Consider the following 22,180-nt stretch of genomic DNA (forward strand, 5'->3'; position numbering starts at 1 on the left):
TCCAATTCTTGCTGTCGCTTCGCCGTGGCATCTGAAGGGTTAGGGCGCTCGACTGTTAACCCAAAGATGCGGTTATGAACTTATGATCCCAACCATGGCGGCCGGTTTTCCCTGGCGGCGAAAAGTATGGCGACTCTATAACCCGCGATGTAAGCGCATGTTAATGAACCTTAAGTTGCCGGAACTGCCGGAGCTCCAAAGGGCGGCGTCTCTCATAGACTGAGTCACTTTGTGACGTTAAACCGCGTAAACCAAACCAAATCAAACCATTTGCTATGGTGTTCGGCTCCAGCGAAGCGTCTTTGTCGAAGAAGATGATGCCTACCCGCAGCTGCTGAACATACTTGGAGATCTTCACCGACTGGCTTTTATATTGCCGCGCTGGCCTTCAATGGTTCCACACTTTTTTTATTCAAATATATCACTGCACAGTTCTCGCAGCGTTCTTGGCGCTTAATTATGAAGTGTGTACTTTGATTAGCACAGTGTGTCATCGTGGAACTTCCCCCTAAATGCCATTTTTATATCCCAGTTTGTGTTCGTCATTTAGTATTCGCCTTAATTACCGTAGTACAGGCATTTAATTTCACTGACAGAAAACGAAACAGAAAAAATTTGGTAAGAATTTTCGTTTAATGGAAGTAAAAACACGAACTCACAATCACAATTCACATGGAGCAATAAAAAAAAAATGGAAACCGAACATGGCAGAAGTAGTACCGATCATACCTTCAGCAGCCTGAACCCCTAAAATGCTGAGCGCACACGCACCATCTTTACAGTCCCAAGGCACGCTGATACAAAAATAAGGTATATTCTCGCCTGCGCACAGTGTACATAAGATACTTCTCGAACTTGGCTAATTAATGAAGCACATGCTGGACGAGAACGGGATATATCGATTATACTTGAAAGGCTTAACCGAAAGGCATCTTTTAACTAATGACATTTGATCTATCTAACAGCTCGCAAGATTGTGGGGCAGTAGCTTGGAATGACTTGTGCGATACTGCTTAGCTGTAAGCAAAATCAATGCGCCCGAAACTTCCTCCTTCTGTACTAGGCCACTGATGCACTGCTTCTTTAGCTTTAGGAACTGCTGTACGTCACTTTAGCCATGCTTCACGGACAGGTGGGGAAAGATTGCATAGTTTAAGGCAAGTTACGGAGCGTTCCACAACTGCACCGCTGTACTTATGGGTGCAGGCAGTTCATCGAATTCTGCCCCTCGCATTCAGTGAGCGCTCAAAGACCTCGACATGAGCAGTCTTCATCTTGCGACAGTGGGGCACTGTAATTAGGGCAATGCTACTTCAGCATGCACGGCGCGTTTCGGAACTGTAAATTTCCGATTCGTGCCATTTAGTAGAAGCAGAGCCGCTGAAGGTATGTACATACACTCATGTAAAAAACAAACAAAAAAACAACAACAATAAAAACGATTCGCAATGAAAAAAAAAAATGACACATGCACACAGAAAGAATGGGAGGCAATTAGGTAAGCACAGACAGCTATTTAAAACCACAGATACGCACAACACCACCAAAAATAATTGTTTGCCTCCTATGCGCCTATGAAAGAAAAGAAAAAAACACTAAACACAAGAATGTCGTTCTCGAGACTTCGGTCCTGCGATCGAGAACACAGCGACGATATTGGAGAAATAAAAACCCACCACGAACGAACAAGTATAAATGAATACTACACTTCGGAAGGTGACAAGAGTCATGCTTGCACACATTATGGTACAGATCTTGTGCGTCAAGGTGCTGCCACCTTTCATCACACGTCAGGAGAGCAAGAAAAAAAAAAAGACTGAAGTACGTGCCTGCACGAAATTTGCGAATGTGCAGATGATGTAAAGGCTTGCTTCAGCGCCCGAGAGAGGGCGCAACGCGTAAGTAAATGGAGGCACACTGGCGTATGTAGAATATGCACAGCATACTCAGGAGACCATCTTGCACGGCGACGACCTCACATGGTCAGTAATGAGTAATACACTATATGGCTGACCGAAACCGCCCCGCGCGAGTGATACCTGGAACCTATAGGTTACTTTCAGGATCCTTACACTGTCGCGAATATGCAGCGAGCAGAGTAAACAGGGCAACCCAGTGCAGAGTGCTCTTACACTCGTTTGGCTCCAAAATGCGCTGGTGTACACTTTGTAGCGGTGAAACGCGTAGGTGCACGAAAACGACTGTGTGCTGTGGCTGACCCACAGCAGTTGGCGCAGGCGGAATAGGGCACAACCGCGAGGATTTAGTCAAATATTAAGTCATAGGAAATTGGTGTACACCTTTTCTTTCAGCTGAGTTAGAATAGGTATAAATGGGTATAGTTTGCATTTGCTTTTACAATGACAAAGCACTTTATTTTTTATTTAACAGTGTAAAACAACGTCAAGAGGCACTTGGTTGTTGTTGTTGTTTTCTTTCGAAGAAAATACACTCATTGGTCTGAATTGGTCCAAGAAATATACTCATGGTACTCGCGGATACCATGAAGTCAGCCATGCTGTGATAGAGCAAGCTAATTAAAACGTAACTGTGTTATAACGCTTTGCAGAAGTTAAGAATACGTTAGGGGGGACGTTAGCGCTGTTTGCTGTTTAGATGCAGAACTTCCCGTGCTTTGTCAATATGCTCTTAATTTAGAGGCTAGTTATTAACCTCACTTGCTGCGCTACGAAAAAAGTAGCCGAAAAGTGCACTTCGGCTGTCTTGAATACGGTCACTGACACGGTTCCTTGGCAAGCAAAACGAACTCCGCGGGTACAAAAATAAGGTGAGAGGCGAGCGCAGTCTTGTCGAAGTCGCGAACCTGGCTCTCGTATCTTACTTGCTTTCCCTGTAAACTCTCTAACATGATTCGTAACCGCCTGTGTGGTGTAAAAGGTAATGCTAGCAAAAATAATGCTGTTGTGGCGCAAGTCATCATTTTGGCACCATGCAGAAAGGCAGAAACGATTCGTCCTGCAAGCTTCTGAACATAGGGAGAAAAATATCACGGTTCTGCCTTCACGTCCCCAGAGTTCGCCACCAGCTTCTGCTGGTTCTTCGGCTATCAGATATTTATTGCTTGCTACAGAGGGTGATTTGTGGCACGTGACTGCTAAGCGGTGAGCTTCATTTTCACTAAACGTTCTCTTTGAAAAGCCAGTTTTTGTGACCGGCTTTACTAGCCAGATATGTTGGGGAAATAATCGAATTGTATTTAAATTCGGAGATGGAGTGAAGCCTTGCAGTAAACTTGCGATGAAATGGCGTCAAGCCACCGGCAGCCTTTTAAAGTGGAACGTGCAGCAGTGCGATAGCTGTAGGACCTTTTCCTTCAGCACAGCAAGATCGCGTTTAGGCATTACTTTATGAGGTAAGGCGCTGTTTAGTGTCGTTTACAGGTAAAAAAAATAAAGCAGGGTCCTCCTCAAACTTTATGCTATCTCTAGGCGGCTATCACAGAACCTATACAGTTACATCAGGGGGCAAGAACGACGTGCAATGTGCTGCTACATTAAGTACAAAACTGCAGGCTCAGAAGCATCGCTGTTTTGCGTTGGCAAAATTAAAATCTTGGGCAGCACAGACTTTCACAAAAATATACCCTATTCTAGCCCCCGTACGGAGGGTCTCTAAGGACCTATTGTCTGTCTTCCATTCGGGGAAGCGTCAGTTTGGAATGTCCTCTAAGTTGGTCGATGCACCGATAAAAGCGTCACGCCACTAGGAATGTTTTCGTTACTTGCTTTTCTTCGTTTCTCTTCTGACAATAAAGGTCAGTCGCTCGGCATGCATTTTTTGCCGATTGCATATGCAAGGCTACTCCGTTGCGGCTTTTCTGGGCTCGCACCTGAGTGGTACCATGTCTGCTTATGAGTTACATCGGCTTTCCATGTTTATTCAAGTTGACCTTGCGTCGGTCAATGCAGGCGCCTACTGTTGTATATCACTGTGCGCCACTTGCCTCCTTTGTTTGCATAGTAACCATATGGAATGAAAAAACGCGTGCTATGGAATGCATAAACGCCGTTACGCTTGCGGATCGCCGTCCGAAAATGTATCACTCCCACCATGCGACGTCCGATAACCTTTGAGCCTAGATACAAACCATGTAAACAGAAGGCAAGCTAAAAGATACTCAGTGGGACAGCGTCTTAAGTGGTACAAAGGAAGTTGAGGACCTGCGTAGCTGCCACATCTAAAAGGCCGGTCGTGTAAGTAAAAATGCTGGATTCAAGCATCCATAGTTCCGTCCCGGTGAACACGCTCTGCTCACAGTACGGGTGAAGCGCTGCTACCGTGACCGACACACATCGTGCACGCTAGAAAAACCGAAGAGAAAGAAAAGGAAACAAAAAAAAAAACACGACCAGAATGACCAAGGAAGAAAGCGTGAAAGTCGCGTACAACAACACCCGCGTCGAGCTCTCTCCTCGCACTTGTTTCGTCCCGGATAGGCGCCATTTTTTGCCGCCTTGTAAGGAGACGAGACAGGCGCGAAGTAGCAGTTAAACAAAGAATACAATAATAATTAGGCAAGAAAAAAATGATAAAAACAGCGCGGTATACACGCACAGGCACATTACACGGGCAAAAACACACGCACACACACGCAGATACGTCACGCACACAACACTCGCGCGTTCCGAAAAATCCACGCGTCTTCTCTCCGGTCGTTGTCGTCGTCGTCACCCACCTCCGCCGTCGCATCTCCTCCTCGGCATCACGCGCGCGCCGGCACGAACCGGCGTTTGCACACAGTCTCGGCAAAAAAAAACACCAGCCGGCTGCAAAGAGGCTCGGTCTCAGCGCGTCGAGAGGGCCACCATGTGGTAGAAAAAAAAATTAATAAAAGGAGCGTGCCGTCGTCAGTTCACAAGCACGATTCAGGCACTCGGGGAGGCTGGGAGTCTGACACAGCACAGAAACCTTCCTTTTTCCTTCCGCAACGGACGCCCCAGATGCGTGATGGCTGCCGGGTTCTTTGCTTGCCGTCGGGGAGGCCGGGCGAGTCTTCGTATTTGGCCGCGTGTCGCCGTCAGGGCCTTAATTCCGAAGCAGTGTCTCCAGAGTTCTTTGAAGTGTGTGCCATCAAGTAAGGCTCGCTGTACAGGAGCCAGCCAAAGAGTTTTGAGGAGCCGTCCGGAAAGAAGAGTTGCCCACCCTTCGGGTCGGTGCCGGCTTTCTGAGAGCGCTGACAAGCCGCGCCCGTAATCTTTTGTGGAGGGCTTTCTTCGGTGTGCCTCAGCGTCCTGTTGTGGCCTGCGGCTGGTGATAGCTGTCCACACTGCAGTCGACTGAGCGCTGGCCTCTTGCTCCAAGAAGACGCCCCGTACTTGTTGCCTACACGTGTAATATGGCAACACGACGCAAGGCTACGGACACAAAAATGGCTGCTGTCAAAACCTTACTCAGCCTCACTGTCAGACGCATCGTATAGGCGAGTGTCCGTACTCTGATAAAGCACAGTTAACAGAAGCAGCGTGCCGGCTAACTGGGAAGTGAACGAGCCAGTAGCATAATAGCGCTGTCTGCTAGCGTCTTCTTTTCACTTTGTGAGCTGCTCAGTGAGCATCGAATACGAAGTTGCCCAGAGCACGACTTCGCTACGCTATATAGCATCACTATAACCTTCCAATGAACTCTGGAAACACTGCTTTCTGCTGGTCGCCGACTACCGTTGGGGAGGTGTGCTGAGGGCCACAGTGATAATAATAATAATATTAATAATAATAATAATAATACACGAAGACGGGTGGAACTAGGAAGGCGTCTCTCTCCCTGGCGGCGGGAGTGGGAAGCTAGGGCGGCCGTGGCGCCGCCTACCGCGTCCTGAAGTAGGACCGGTTCATTCTGAGCAAAAGCGGTGCCTGCGGCTGGCACTCCTTGGGGTTGCACTTGATCATGCCGCTGGCGTCGCAGATGCACTCCAAGCACGGACCGCTCGCCTTCTTCACCACCTGGCCCACCTGGTAGAAGCTGCCGTTCACGTCGCAGCCTGCACCAGCCACGGGAGGTGAAAGCGCGCGGTTAGGAAACAGCCTCGGAAGGCGTGTCTTCTCTGCGAAACATACAAGCCCTGCGACGCTACGACCGTTAGCATAAACACACATCTATTGATGACCATAATGCTCGGTCATGGTCATGTGCCCTCGAGAAGCACAGATCACGTGGTACTTCGTTAAAGACCTACCCCTAGCTCTAAGAGACGCAGATATTGCATGCACTTTCCCTTCTTTGAGGTTGCAGTGTTGAGTAGGAGTTGCGTGCTGTGCCGCTGAGCTCAACTTGTAACATACAGGCACTGCATTTTGCCTTAGGAACTTCCGTGGTGTTATTTGATTCGAGACATCAGGTCTGTAGTAGCTGTCCGAGGTAGACTAAGTTTGGAAGAGGCAGACAAAATGCACGATTAATCAAAACCATCCGCTTATTTTTACAGTGAGTAGTGGAAGAGAATCTTAAAGCAGCGATTTGAGGAATCTTTCTTGGTTTCTCTTAACACTTTGTATATGAATATCGTAATCATGAGTAAACATCCAACGTGGACTGCCTAATTTTATTACTTCCGCGTCGGCCAGTATTCAAGGAATACGTCTACTGCCAACTGTTGATGAAAAAATTATCATGATTCATGAAAGAAAACGTGTTTGTTTTTCGCCTGATTTATCCACAGCTACTTTCTTTCGCTTGTATTCCTTTACCTATTATTTCAAATTTGGCGAACCAGAACAGCAAAAAAGATGGCATGTTAAAAGGTCCCATGCTACTAAATGTGCTGCAGTATTGTATGCGAAATTAGGCACATCTTTTTAAAGAGATTATTGACACCTATGACTCGTTGCATGTTTTCTTCTCCCCAATTGTATGTTAGTTATTAAAATATAGAGATCACCAGGTTGTTTTCATTGCGACTGCTGTGTTCTTGCATTGGTGCTATTTCGGTTTCAGCTTTTTCAACCGAACGATAGCTTTGAAGTGTGAGAATATATTAGGCTACGTGAGACTAGAAAATAAAACTGGAATATAATCACTGAAAAACAGTTTTAACTATAGTGGGTAAGCCAGCCTGCCTCAAGACACGGAATGGCAGCAAAAACAATATCAGCAGTTATTTTGCGTTTTTTTTTTTCATGTCACAGCCACCGTTCGGTTGATCAAACCAAACAGCGCCAAGATAAGCGAAAATTAAGTTACAAATTATTTAGCGTTAGTAGGCGAATACCACGCTCTAATTGAGGCCTTTTTGTTTTATCAGATGCGCAGAATTTGAAGAAAACAAACAAAAAAACAACGCAAGCGGTATATACTAAGTTTGTGCAATATCTGCACAGATGTTAGTGATAGCATTCAGTCCAGGCTAAACTAAATGTTTGTTTCCTTACCTTTTACTTCCATGGAAGCTTCGAGCAATTGCTGCCCAAACCTCGGAGCTGGTGTCGTTGTGGTGGTCGTGGTTGTCGTAACGCTCACATTCTTCACTGTCATGTGGACAGCTGCGAAAAAAAAAAACGAAACAAGAATTCGCTTTCTAATGTTTGCGATAAGAAAAAAAGACCTCAGGAAATAAGCGAGAGGATGGAAAGAAATTGCTTTTACGAAGCTGGCGCACACGTCTAGAGTTTCCGACTAGCCTAGATAACGGCCTAACTGAGTGTCACACGCTGGCTGGGAACAAATAAGGAGTCACTTAACAAAATGACACTAAGAAAACGTATGTTCGGGTTCAAGCACGAATCCTTTCACACTTTTTCTGGAGAATAAACTGCAGTCACCGCGACTTCACAACCGTCAGCCTTTCACGCGTCTTACGCTACTGAACGTTCACAGGCGCATAAATTGCGTCCTGCTGGAAGTATTAGAGGCTGAACACAGTAATTTCTTCCTCATCTGCCACTTGTGACGAGCGATTGTTACCTGGCGATGTTAATTTTGTATTTTCTGCCCATGAACAGTATATATCTGCTATTTCGAAAAGTAGGAAATGCGCTCAACAACTCCACTCACGGCACTCGTATCGCGGGCAGCAGAAGCCGCTGATGGGCGTCTCGTAGCACTGCGGGATGGGCGGCGGGCAGGTCTGCTGCAGGCAGATGATGTCTCCGCGGAAGCAGAAGCAGAAGTCGCAAGGGTCCGGCCGCGGGATCTGCTCGGCCGACTGGTATACCTTGGCGTCAAAGATGCAAGCTGCGCGCAAGGAAAAAGAAATGTCAGCGACGTTTCTTGTTAAACAAGAAACGTGCGATTATGCGAATAAAGGTAGGCCAGGAACTAATACGCGTATTTACACGCGAAAAAATCAAATAGTCAATATATTTTTAAGTATGTTTTTGCGAAAATTAAGGTGCAGTATCTCTCTCTCACTTTTCGGTGGATACCTGAAATAAATTGTAAATTGGCTTAGTATACGGCTCAGTATCGCAGTTCTCTGTGGACACCTGAACGCACCGTAAGGGAAGGGACTTCGCTAGCTACAGGCATCCATCTTTTCTACCATGTTCGGAAACAACTGACAAAATCCGACAAAACCCAAGCCATAACTGGGGCACGACGGCAACGCTGTAGCGTGAAAGAGCACAAATAACAGGCCAGAAGGGGAAGGTGTCTACAATAACAAGACAAAAATTTGCCATTTCTTTTGCGCAGCCGCCTACATAGCTTTTGATGGCTAATGTGCCTTGCCTAATACTTACTAATACAGCTTATTTTAAGGTAGGCAATCGTGAGTGGCTGTCCAATAATAAAGAGATCTGCGTCGTGGGCCTATAGTGATTCTCCTGACTGTTAAATGCACAGTATGCGGCGAACGGCAAGGTTGTTTCACTGCACAGAGACCTGATGTGAGAGAAAGCCAACTCAACAAATGTCGAACGATTCTTTATAGCTGCTGGCAAGGTGGCTTCACTGCACATACACTCTTTATGAGAAAAAGCTGACTCAACAGGCGCTATTTTCTGAAAAGAGAAGCCCACTTTCAGGAACCACGATATGAAGAAAAATTGAGTGGTGGTCACTTAACAGCTGCTGCCTATAAACTGTCAGTAATGAAGGTCACATTTCGTCTAACTTTCCTGCATAAAAACATATTCTTATAGAAGAGAAACACAAGGTTTATAGGTGGTACTCACATCCTTCCTCAATTATGATTGCTCCTTCGGTAGTTGTTGACTCTGGCTCTGCAAAGAAAAAAAGAAGAAACCTTGTTATAAATTACTCGTGATACGTGCCAAAGGCCAAATGATGAAAATTTAATATGAGCGTTTCCCTCCGGTTTCTTTGCAAACTGTTGCATAGCCCTTTGAGAGTCACTGAAATTTATTACTGAAATTACTGAAATTTGGGGCGTTGACATAAGGTGGCGCCACCGATCTCCACTATCGCCTGAAAATGAAGCTGCCGGATGTAAGCAGCCTCTTTCCAAAAGCCAATTTTCGGCAGTGAATAAAATGGGCCATCAGAGCGGTTTTTCTCTTACAGTTTGTTTTGTACTTCGCATTTCTTCTCTTCTTCGTTCTGGTCTTTTCCTTCAGTAATTCGCATGTGTTGCATCGCAAGTCGCATGAGAATACCAGCAAAGTCATCAGAAAAGTGGTTTCAGAGAAAACCGTCCTTTGCGTTGCGATTGCGCAACACGAGCAGACGACAGTGCGTCGCTGCACACGACGCGCGCGAGGCCTCGTCTGCTCTGCGTCGTCCCGTTGTCATTGAGGTGCCAATTTGTTGGGCTTCATTGTTATGCGCGTTACCGTACTCTAGGCACAAGTTATGCCCCCAGTGGGTAGATGTAAACATTATCCGGGCAGCCGACGGCTGTATCTAGTTGTGTTTCGATCGAGCAAGATTGAGGGCGCGGCTAATACCTAATGGTGCGCCTACGGTACCGGCTCACATGAGGACCTGCAAAATATATAATGTGGCTTGTCCAATGAAGGGCATCAAAAAAGTAATGTCTGAGTGGACTTTTATTCGTAATGCCCGTGCAGGGAAATTAGAACAGCGGTTTTCTAGCGTTCCTCTCCTTCGTCGGCCATTTTCCTCTCGCGCTATGCACCTGATGGCTGCAGTCCGATAATTTTGAATGCTTCTGTTGGCGCACGTTAAGTGTACAAACGTTACTGCGCAATAATGTTAATTAGAAGCTTGCGTCTGCCCGGTAAATAATGTCATCACCAACCATCGACAGGATAAGACATATCGCCTGCTTGCAAACCGCACCACTGGGTCCGTTCGAAAGATGGATTTCCACATTTTCGTCATCTCTCGCGCCGTTTGCTTGTTGCGCGTAAATTCGGATGTAAAGATATTGGCTCAATTGTCACTAATTAGTGCCGTTTTACAATTAAAATACAATAACCAGACAAGAATATAGCGTATTATGCTAAGTAAACCCTCACCGTCGTGGAGCTGAACTTGAGTGCCTATTTTTTTTTCCTGTTCTGTGTACTTAAAAGGTTCACCCACAGTGCGTACATCTCTTGCTTACAGTTTGCTTGTTCCTTTGATATAAGAGGGGATATTGTATGAGAAGAACACTGGCAAGCTGCCAGAGAAAGGCCTAAAGACTTTCTTCATTGAAAAACACGCCAGACACCAGAATTCCGGAACAGAACATCGAACTTCCGGTGGCTTCACTAGCGCTCGCCTCGGAAGCGGAAATACTGCACCCAGCAACTTAATGGTGATCAGTGGGTAGCATGTACGGCTGTTGTCTGAAGATCGAGCGTTGTAAAGTGGCATTAGGATGTTGTAAATACGACATATTGCAGGCACGTGGTTGTCCTGTATCACGATGCCATATTCTGCGTTATTTTTTGTTTTTCCTAAATTTTCGAGGCTATCGCATCTTTCCGGGTCAGGAAGACTGCTTCCATTTTATAGACAATAGATGCTCGCTGCAAAATAGGTTTCGCGGAGCAAAGCATACTTATGAACATTGTTAACAGAAATGTTGTCTTTTAAATCTTCTGGAACATTCTTGGTTCGTTACATCGAGCTAGCTCAATAAAGGTGAATTTTATGTACTAAGTCTACCTTCTGTAACCGTTGTAGGAGTCGTTCCTTCCTCCAGCGGTGTCTCCGGTACCTCCGTAGTAGTCACTCCTGGTTTCGTCACTTCCGTAGCTGGCGTGGTTTCCGGAACCGGTTTCGTTGGCTCCGTCGCGGCACCGACTGTCGCAGCAGCCTCCGCTGGCTTCTCCGTTTCTTCCGCCGGCTTCGTCGCCGTGACGCTGGGCGGCTCCACCGGTGCGGTGGCGTTTACTTCCGGTGCCTCCGTTGTCGACGCGCTACCTGTGAAGAACTCCATAATGGTAGTGAACAGCGAGGGTGACTCAGTTGTCGGCGGCTCTCCCTTCTTGCCTTCGACGGGTTCTTCCTTCGGGACCTGAGGTGTCGTCTTATCCTCGCGGGACTCTTCCGGTTCCGTGGTGGATTCCGCTGTTGAGGCTTCTGTGGTTGTGGTGAAGTGGACGAGTGGCTTGGTAGTTAACATGGCAGTGGTTGAAGTAGCATTTGTGACTTCCGGAGCCTCGGTAGTGAGACTAGTGGCTTCCGACGGCTGACTAGTGGCTTCGGGAGCAGCTGTTGTGGCCGATTCTGCGGTCGTCGCTTCTGTGCCTTCTTCTGGTGCCTTCGTGGACGTGGCTTCCGGCTCACCTGTAGAGAGGTCGTGTACCGGAGGCTGCGTTCCCGGAAGCTTGGTCACAACGTCTACGACAAAAGGCGTCACTGTCGTCGCTGGCACAGGTGTCGTAGTGGCGTTCGCACCAAATATCTTCGTGAGATCGACCGTTGTAGGGCTAATCGTGGTGAACTTGAACACGGACGGCTTTTGAGTCACCATTTCTTCCCGGCCTTCCTCGTCAGATGCTGGAAAGAATTACAGAAAGGCGGTTTGGGGGAAAATGTCTCATTTATGCAGTTTTGTAACCAAGCCTCCAAACCATCATATAAACTTCAGAACTATAATGCCAAGATATAAAAAAACCTTAGCACGCAATTCTTTCAAAAGTGTCTTTGAGCGAACCACCTCACAAATTTGTATTATAGATCCATATTAAGAGTATTACGGCCAACTTCGCCTGTTTCTGACGTCAAAAGTATTGTTTGACTTAACAAACGTGTACGTCTTGCAAGAAATCATAGCTTTCCTAATATATATAGCCACATCTCGAAGGAATGCAGAAAATTAAAATAATGTTCCTTTAGTTATCGATATTGAGCAGACTGTGCTCAGGAAATTGCGCGTAATTTTATGAAACAGGATCAGACAGCATTGTAGCAAAGAAACTATATATTGCGAGTAGCTCTTAAACGATTAAATATTCGGCGTTAGACTTCAACACACCTCACCTGCTGCTTTATATATGGCTACTATGCCAATTTTCTACAAAGGAAAACTTAACGAAACATAAACATGACACCAGAAATGTTTGCGAAGAGAAGAGTAAGCAGAGAGAGTTGCAGAAAACCATACAGGTCTGCTTGGTTAGTGAGTACCTGACGTGTTACTTATTATATTGAAATGAAAGGGAGGGGACAAAGGAGGATGTGGAAAACACCTAGGAGGACACTTAAGCTCCGCCTTTAAGGGTATGACGTGATAGCTTAGTCGACCACTCAACACACAAAGCTCCATATTGTCACGTAGTGGTGACAAGGCCGTTGACACCAAAAGAAGACACAGGCTTGATGGTACTGAAATTAACTCTTTATTGGGCTGACTTGCGCCCGCAAAAGAACTAAGCAACTCGGCGGCAGCGATAGCAACAAACGTGCTCGTCGATCGTCGAACAAAGAATGCCCGTCGCACTCGTCAACGCTCAATTTAAAGGCTGCTCAGAACAATCTAGATAACGTCGCAAACAGCTACCAGCACAGGCTGGAACATAGTAGAAAGACACACGAGTGGCCGAAATCTTCGAGACAGATCTCGGTGCGTCTTGCGCTACAACGGAACTGATAAAGGTGCGACTCGCGACATCGGGAATTTACAAACAAAGAATACAGAACTGATACGCGATCCAGAATCAGAGTGATAAGGCCGCATGCCGGCGGCTGGTAAAAAATAGCAAATACAGTTTTGAAGGTTTCGCGGCAATGTGAACGTGCCTGCGAAGCCTGAGGACATCGTGCCTGACTCAGCACCCAAGAGCACTAGAATGCTGATTGTTATTCCACCTTCCCACCTTCAAATGAACAACCCGAGTTGGCTGCTCCTCCCAACCTTCTGATATCACGTGGTCTCGTTAAGTCGTACAAACCATCAAAGAATCAGTGCCCGACCATGCCAGCTGCCAACTACCACTTGTCAGCACCACGGAGGTGACTTTTCCCACACAACGCAGACTCCGGACTATCTGAGTAACGGGACCTGGGACGACTGAATTGTTTTTAAGGAAGTTGATTGAACCTAATAGGCTGTCGACATGCGGCGATGAAATACTAGGAGGAACTATGTAGTGAGAATACAGAAAAACAGCAGAGGACGACCTAAATTCCAGGACAGAGTACAGTAGAGGTGCATACAGGATGAGCAGGATGAGTCTATAGATGGCACAGAGCAAGTCCCGCCTTGTTGTGTTTGACGTCACTTCACTTCAAAGTTACGGACACCAAAAGCGCACTTACGACAGATGAATGCTTCGGCACAGCACTGTTCGGGTTTGATGCCCGTTGGCTTGCAGCCTGGGCGCGGAGGCTCCTCGCAGATGCGCTCGGCACAGACCATCTCGCCGAACGTGCACTTGCAGAATGTGCACGGGTTGGCGGTCTGGATTACTTGGCCGTGTTCCACCGTGGTGCCTTGGACATTGCAAGCTGGAGCGGAAGGAATAAAATGGTTAACGTACAAAGCCTTTACTTCAGCATGTCGATCAGTGATGCTGATAAATTGCATTGCAAAGATTAAGGCGACGGGACGGACGCTGGATTGTATCCGTCTTTTTGCCGATCTTTCTTCGTTCCATAGTTTCTTGTCCATTGATAAAAATACATTAAAATTGTCCTCTGATGAGAATAGTTATTGGGATGCATATTTCTGTAATTGTTTTACTGCTTATTTTTAGAGAGTCTGTTCTAACTTATTTCCGGCCCCCTAGCAACTGAAGGCGATTCAATATGCTGCAGAACACTGCTGTTTGGCGTCATCAAAATGGAAATCTAGAATGACAGCTGCGACAACTATCAAAGCGCTAACGGGAAATGTTTTTTTTTTTATATATATATCACCACTGAATAGCAAGGACCGCAGAGTTCTCCACTGTACTTTCGTAAAACACAATCTGATGCACTCAGGGCGTTGACTATACTGCATGGGAGAATGACCTAAAACCAAACGTACTCCTACAACGTTCCATTTCCTGTAGGGGTGGATTCAGAATTTAACGAATGCGTTACGCAACTAACACTTGATCAAATTTGCCTCGCGAGATAAGGGCCTAACATTAAAGAGGTAACACCAATGAGAGAACCTGCAATCAGAAAGGCACGTAGGGGATGGCTTCATTCAGAGAGATGCACAGGAGGAATAAACGACTTGATGAATTTAGAGATAGAAAAAACAGTGCAAATCACTTTTATTTCACGTATCTCACTTTTACACCACATCTCATTATTCCCTGAACGGCGTTAAGCATCTTCATTTTTAAGAAGTGCAATTAGTCTTTTCGGCATCCATATTCAGGTCACCAAAAAAGTAACGTTCGTATACTCTTATCTCGGGGCAAATGTGTTTAATGTTATTTCTCTCTCTGTTTAAAGTTTGTCGATATGATGGGAGTCGTGCCCTAAGTTGCAGCAAATCTAGCGGCCTGTTGATACTTTTAAGCTTTGTTGCGCCTAAATTAAACACCGTTAGCGACGGTAACGTGTTCTAGCTCAGGCATCCTGCGCAATAGTTATTTCGCTTGGTAAGAGCTTACAATAGGCATCAAGTTGCGCAAACAGCGTTGACAGTCGGCGAGTGCTTAATCAAATGTACTTAATGCAAGCAGACTAATTTCCCACCTTTTCTGGACCGATAATCACAAGGGCGGCCATGTGGAGTCTTCACAAAATATATCCGAGCTATAAATGTATGAGTGGAGTTTTGGGAAGTGCCCCGGCATAAGTGGCGTTAGTAGCGCGTTTGAATACTTCCGGCGATATTGTCTTAATTTTATTTAATGACGTAAAAACAGATATGCACTTCGAACAAGCATATGCCTTCTTTAATTTGTGCTTAACTCTCAATCTCTCTCTTTCTGTTTTAATTTTCACTCTACCATTAGATTGTCGCCTGAACCACTGCAAGGTGTGAAAATATTTATGCCACTCCTTCGGGAGTGTTTTGAATCGAGGGATTACACGGGTGTAGCCAAGTGAGATGCTATGTAGTGTGTGTTGGTGTTGTTTTCTCACTTCGAATAGAACGTTGCTGTATTTGTTGTTGTCGTTATCGTTGTTGTTATATACTCACGTTTTGGCACTTCTTCCTCCTCTCCTTCCGCCTTTGTCGCAGAGGGCGCTGTCACTGCTGGTGTGGTTACGCTTGGAGCCGCAGTCGTTTCGGGGAGCTTCTTTCGCCCCTCCACGGTAGACACTGCTGCCGGGGTCGTAACGCCTTCTGCAGCAGAAATTAGGCCATTGGCTTAAAATGAGCGTAAGGAGAGCCTTCAGTCATTTTAGATCTCTGAATCAGATTCCACATGTTCGCCAGGCATAGACGTTTTAACCCAACAATAGGTAATTTCGATTCCTGCAATGCTGCATGAATGTAGCCTCGATCACGTAATTAATATGAAGCGTTTTGGAACAATAAACTCGATTAGTACACACACCTAAAGCAACTAAAGCTTTGTTTAAGCTGTGTCAGGAAGCGTACATTACTGTCACAGCGGAAGGAGAAAGAAAAATTACGAGGCACTTTAGCGACGAAAGTAGTGAAAGGCGAAAGCCTGAGTGCCGCATTCTGCTACGCAACCGTTGCGCATGTAGCGATGAATGCTGCTACGAGTAAAGTGAGCGACTACTGTTTCACATTCTGCTATTGCATTGAGCTGTCAAGTGGTGACGAGTTTCGACAATGTTCCAAGCATTGTCTACACAACGTATAGAAACGTCTAATTTTAGATCATTAATCAGTCATTAATTAGTAATTGAGCATCAGGCGTGGATAAATGACAATTAGACATTAATGATTAATTAATCATTAGTCATTGACAATTGCTAATCAGTAATTTATTAGTCAGTAATTAAATTTTTAGTCAGTAATTAGTAACTGATCATCGAGTGGCATAAGGCCATATAAGACACGCATTTGCGCATACTGTGGCGGTGCTCTGTGATTGGTCGAGACTACTTCCATGACGTCATCCCGTCTCGACCAATCAGAACCGCTGCAAAAGCGGGACACATTTTGTCCACGACAGTATGAGCCATTAAAGGCTTTCGCCTTAAAAGCGGTGTTAAGTGCGATGACCAGAGTTAAGAAGGCACGGGACAAGGCTTCATCTTTTTGTTTAGTTTTTGCTTAACATCCAATCATTTATTTTTGACTACGTAAATATCCACCTGAAAAACTCCCTCTGCACCCCAATTCTTGATCGATCCCTCAGTCTGGGTATGCACCATCTGATATTAGACTAATAGAAACAACCACATCTGAAGATATGCACGGCTTACCGCAGTCGTACTCGGGACAGCACTGTGCGGGGTCCTTGGGCAGAGGCTTGCACTCCGGTCCGGGAGGACGGCAGATTCGCTCGGCGCAGATAACTTCTCCTTCAAGGCAGTTACAGAAGTGGCAGGGGTTGTCGTCTGGGACTTGATCGCCCTCTTTGTAGAGCTTTCCGTCCACATCGCATTCTGTTGAAACAGCGAAGAGGTTAAACTAAAATGCTCACAAACTACAATGCTCGCACTGACCAGCGCAGAGTAAGAACATCATAATTTTTAGCCTGACTTTGTTGCTCTTGTTTGAAGGTAAGTTGTTTTCAGACGTTTAAGAAGCTGCTTCAGTAAGCACCGCCATTTCTTCTCTCCTGCGTGCACATTTCAACCGAAGCAATTGGCGTAAGGAACTAATATTGGAACATCAGCACGGCTTTCAACGTTTCATCTGCGAGTCGTTTTAGCAGGTTATTTCACCGCAAAAGTGCAAAACAATTGAACTGATCTGGATGTACGAACGGATATGGACGAAAGTGTTTTTATCCTAGTTGAAATACTGGAAAAAGTTGTCGTTTTGTTGAAATCGTTGACACAGAAATAGAACCGAGAAGGCATTGATTACCTGTCGTGGCAAAGCGAAACATTAAAGTAGTTACCTGTCGGGAACTCCTCCTCTGACTCTGTGGTAGCCTCTGGAGCTGGAGACGTAGAGGTTTCAGCAGGTACAGATGCCGTATACACTACAGGAGTAGACTCGGTCTTTGTTCCTGTAGTGCTCGCTTCTGGGGTTGCCGCTGTAGAAGCTGGTGTGGAAGCCTCGGTGACTGGTGTCTCTGCTGAGGTTGACTCGGGCCCGGCCGTCGTCGATGCAGGCGTGCTGGCCTCTGTGGTGACTTCCGGTGACGTAGCGGAGGGACTCGCCTCCGTAGGCTCACTGGTCGCTCCTGTGGTGACCTCCTTGGTTGCTTCTGTTGTTCCCTCCATTGTCGAGGCAGGAGTGGCTGGCGTGGTCGAACTTTCGGTAGAAGCCGCCTCACTTGGCGTTGTTCCCTCGGTTTCCTCCTTTGTCGTAGCCTCTGATGGCGTCGTAGCGCCTTCCGTAGTAGCCGCGTCTCGCATCTCAGTCGGACCGGTTCCTTCCGTGGCCTCTGTAGAAAGTGGTGTCTTGGGCTCTTCTGTACCTTCTGTTGAAGGCGTAGAAGGCTCTGAAGCGGCCGTTGCAGGAGTGGAGGGAATCTCTGTCGCTGCAGGTGTTGCTTCACTAGAAGCTGGTGTTGATGCCTCTGAGGTTTCCTCTGTTGCTCCAGAAGTACTCGGTTCGGTCGCTTCGCTAGATGGTGTACTGGCACCCGTTGTCTCCGCCGCAGTTGTAGGTGCAGAAGTGGTCGTCGGTTCTTTGGTTTCTTCCGTCACTGATGGCGTCGTCACTTCTGCAGAAACAGTTGATGCGGGTGTTGTCGCTTCAGAAGAGCTTGGCTCTACGGGTGTGCTAGCTTCAGTAGCTGCCGACTCTGATGTGGCCTCAGTTTCACCGGGCGTTGTCGCTTCAGATGTGGCGGGCGTCGTGCTCTCCCGAGTTGTTTCTGTCAGACCGGATGTCCTGGCCTCTAGCGTTGTGGCAGCTGCTGTTCCGGTGGGTGTGGTGACTTCAGGACTAGATGCCTCAGAGACGGCTTCGGTCGTCGAAACTTCAGAAGTTGCAGGTGGGGTTGAAGCTTCAGGTGTTGTGGCAGCTGATGTTTCCGGCGTTGTGGCCTCAGCGCTTGGTGTCCCAGTGGTTCCAGCTTCAGGAGTCGATGTTTCTGGAGTAGACACCTCAGGAGTAGACACTTCAGGAGTAGACACCTCGGGAGTAGATACCTCCGGAGTAGACACTTCAGGAGTAGAAGGCATAGAACTAGTCTCTCCAGGTGTTGCTGCTGTCGATTCTGGCTGCGTGGCTGGAGAAGTAGGTTCTTCGGATGCAATGACAGAGGGCGTAGTCGCTTCCGGCATTGTCGCACTAGTTTCCGCAGGCGTGGTCGACTCCGCTGTGGTGACTTCGGGTGTTGATACGCCTGGAGTAGTTTCGGCAGACGTGGTGGCGCCGGGAGTGCTACTTTCAGGCGAAGTGGTTTCTGGAGACATTGCAGCAAGAGTAGCTGCAGCAGTTGGTGTGCTCGCTTCAGGAGTTGTAACTTCGGAAGCTGTTGAAGCTGGAGTGCTTGTCTCTGCTGTGGTTCCCTCTGGAGAGGTTGCACCAGGAGTGGTTGCTTCCGGCGTAGTACCTTCCGGAGATGTCGCCGCGGGTGTGCTGCCTTCTGGTGTTGTGCCTTCTGTAGATGGCACCTCCGGAGTAGTAGCACCAGGGGTAGTAGACTCTGGCGTACTTTCTTCTGGCGAAGTTGCAACGGGAGTGGTAGCTTCCGGTGTTGTGGCTTCGGGCGTTGAGGCTTCCGGAGAAGTAGCACCCGTCGTGCTTGCTTCCGGTGTACTAACTTCTGGAGTCGCTGCACTCGGCGTGGTCTCGCCAGGACTACTGGACTCTGGTATAGCGCCTTCGGTGGCTGGAGTAGTCTCTACACGGGTGCTAGTTTCTGGGGTAGTACCTTCAGGAGATGTTGTAGGCCCAGTGGTCGCCCCAGGCGTAGTGACTTCTGCCGTTGTGCCTTCAGTAGACTCTGCAGCAGGTGTAGTGGCACTAGGAGTGCTGGACTCTGGCGTAGTAACTTCGGGAGACGTTGGCTCCGGGGTGGTGACACCAGGAGTGCTGGCTTCCGGCGTAGTAGCTTCCGGAGATGTTGCAGACGGAGTGCTTACACCAGGTGTGCTGGCCTCAGGTGTGCTCGATTCTGACGTGACACCAGGTGTAGTAGCGACAGGAGTACTTGACTCAGCTGTACTAGCTTCGAAGGATGTCGGAGCAGGTGTAGTTGCACCAAGAGTTGTGACTTCAGAGGTGCCAGCTTCAGGTGTACTGGACTCAGGAGTGGATACCGCGGGTGTTGTGGCTTCAGTAGAGCTAGATTCCGGTGTGCTCACTTCAAGGGTTGTACCTACTTCAGGAGTGCTAGTTTCTGGCGTGCTAGGTTCAGTAGAACTCGATTCCGGAGTGCTGGGTTCAGATGTCGTTGCTTCCGGAGTACTACCTTCCGGAGTACTGGCCTCTGGTGTACTGGTTTCCGGAGTGCTTCCTTCAGGGGTGGTAGCTTCAGGGGAAGTTGCTGATGGTGTGGTTGCTCCCGGCGTGCTGGCTTCAGGAGTGGTAGCCTCTGAAGAAGTTACAGATGGTGTGGTAACTTCTGGAGTACTAGCTTCTGGTGTAGAGCCAGCAGGTGTAGTTTCCGGAGTACTTGCTTCTGGTGCTGCACTTGTTGGCCCGGTTTCAGCTGCAGTCGTTCCTTCGGTACTCGTTGCCGCATATGTTACTGCGCTTGGTGTGGTTGCTTCCGGTGTACCGGTCTCTGGTGTCTCTCCCGGAGTGGTGCTGGCTGCGGGAGTTGACGCACCGAGAGTGGTCGCAGGCGTTGATGCTTCCTCTGTTGTCACGGGAGATGTAACGCCTGGAGTAGTTACTTCGCTTACACTTTCCGTTGAGCTGACTGCCTCTGATGCTGTAGTTGTCTCAGGTGTAAAGGCTTCAGTTGGGGCAGACGTTTCGCCACTAGGAGTTGTTTCAGAAGCTGGTGCAGATGGCTCAGTCGTAGCACCGGTTTCCGCTGGCGTCGCCTCTGACGCTTCGGATGACGGCGAAGGAGTCGTGGAACCCTCGGTTGCTTCGGTCGCTGACGGCGTTGTTGCTGCCGTGGTGCCCTCGGTCGGTGCTTCTGTGGAACCTGTCGTCCCCTCTTCTGGTTTTTCTGTTGAAGGCAGCTTCTTTCTGCTCTCTACTTCAGGTTCAGTGGTCTCTTCAGCAGTTGTTGACAGGCCGGACGGCGTCGTTGACGGTGGCTGTGTGACACTTGGCTCGGTGCTCAGCTCAGTGGACGCCGGTGATGTGCCTTCAGTCGATGTCGCGCTCACTTCCGGTGTAGTTCCCGCTGTTGGTGGTTCAGTCCTCTTGCTAGATGGCACAATTGTCGGAAGTTGCGTGGTACCAGGCATTTCTTGGCCATCTGCAAGAAATAAAAATTCAATTCATTGAACTGGCATGCATTTCAAGAGAATAATGTAGGAAGTTGCCAACCTGTGACTTACAGTGACGGTAAGAAAAAAAAATAATGAAGAGCCAAATGTCAGCAAAAGCAACCAGCAGTGAAGTTTTGAGTACAGCGTCCTTTTAAATTATAGATGGGTGTCTTGCCTAGTTGCCTTGCGTAAAGCACCTGCCTCTTTAGAGAATGAAGACAGGAATGCGAGATATCTTCCTCACAAGCTTTCTACTAATGTCTAATTATATAGAAGTTCAATAAACATAAGGCGGCCCGGCAAAGACCCCCCTTTTTTTTACATAGCTAAGAAGGACAATTTGCGAATGCTGCTTGTTTGGGACACTGGTTTGTGAGAGTTTGAAGGCACGTATTGATGTTATTTTGACAGTACATACCGCAATTGTACATTTCGGGGCAGCATTCTCCGTCCGGTATTGGTCCAGGAACGCAGTTGGGGGCCGGTGGAAGACACACCTTCTCCGCGCAGATGACTTCTCCGTCGAAGCAGCGGCAATATTTGCACGCATCCGGGGGTGGAACTTCGTCGCCAAATTTGAACGTTTGTCCTTGATAAGTGCAGTCTGCAGATAAGCGAGATACAAAATGAAAGTGGCTGTAGGTGTTTTGCTATTTCACATAGTAGTCATAAAAGCAGCGCGAAGGAAAATATGAGAGCCTCATTTTTTTTTTTAACTTAGAACTCGCTAAAAATTGTCGATGAAAAACAGAAAAAAAAAGCGGAAGACGTTGTTGGCTGAGTTGAAATATTTGTTTCTTTTAATCTAGTTGTAGTCCTTGGAATTGGACATGCTTCACAATATAGGGTCTGTGGGCTTCCCTAGTACTTGTTGATTTCGGGAAATACTTCAAAAATAATATGAAATGAAGCAAGCGGCGAAATGATTCCAGAGTGATACTGATACGTGCTTCCACTTCCATAAAGGAACTGCGTGACAGATAAGCAGAGGCCAATTCTTGCGTATACTCCACACTAAACGATACCTATGGAGTTATTTTTTAGGACGGGGCTTGAAGTTTGCGCCTAAGTGTGGTAGATGCTATGAAAATGCATTGTCAAGTGGTTTGTTATACATACTATGTGGATTAGTGTAACTGAGAAGAACAGGTCGAGTGACTCGGAAATAACCACTCTCAGCTGCTCATGCCGGTAATTCCAGTATTGTCTCAAGTTCAGTTTAAAATATGTGTGCCGGTTTTTTTATGTAACCTTCAGTCAAAATTATTTCATTGTCGAGCATTCATCATCTATCCTTCACAAGATCAGATATGTTGTCCCAGTCTGTTGACGTCGACCGTTTCACGTATGCACGTCAGAATGCATTGGCCTAGATAGTACGTTGTCCGCATAAAGGCTCATACCAGGTTCCTCCTCCGGTTCA

At 47.2% G+C, this 22,180-nt stretch overlaps 1 protein-coding gene across 1 annotated transcript in view; it reads right to left on the minus strand.

Moving 5' to 3' along the window:
* Window positions 1–620: 620 nt before the first annotated feature.
* tnc (tenectin) overlaps window positions 621–22,180 on the minus strand; it is a 104,639-nt gene continuing 83,079 nt past the window's right edge. Inside the window, exons 14-22 of the mRNA XM_084597050.1 lie at window positions 17,307–20,744; window positions 16,663–16,845; window positions 15,458–15,604; window positions 13,630–13,818; window positions 11,032–11,868; window positions 9,129–9,176; window positions 8,008–8,187; window positions 7,386–7,496; window positions 621–5,998 (exon numbers count right to left, since the gene is read on the minus strand). Coding sequence (XP_084453176.1) covers window positions 5,823–5,998; window positions 7,386–7,496; window positions 8,008–8,187; window positions 9,129–9,176; window positions 11,032–11,868; window positions 13,630–13,818; window positions 15,458–15,604; window positions 16,663–16,845; window positions 17,307–20,744 — 5,309 coding nt within the window. The 3' untranslated portion in view covers window positions 621–5,822. The remainder of the gene's footprint in view (window positions 5,999–7,385; window positions 7,497–8,007; window positions 8,188–9,128; window positions 9,177–11,031; window positions 11,869–13,629; window positions 13,819–15,457; window positions 15,605–16,662; window positions 16,846–17,306; window positions 20,745–22,180) is intronic.

Source organism: Amblyomma maculatum, chromosome 3, assembly GCF_055883805.1.
Source record: "Amblyomma maculatum isolate TAMU_Amacu chromosome 3, ASM5588380v1, whole genome shotgun sequence".
Taxonomy (NCBI): Eukaryota; Metazoa; Arthropoda; class Arachnida; order Ixodida; family Ixodidae; genus Amblyomma; species Amblyomma maculatum.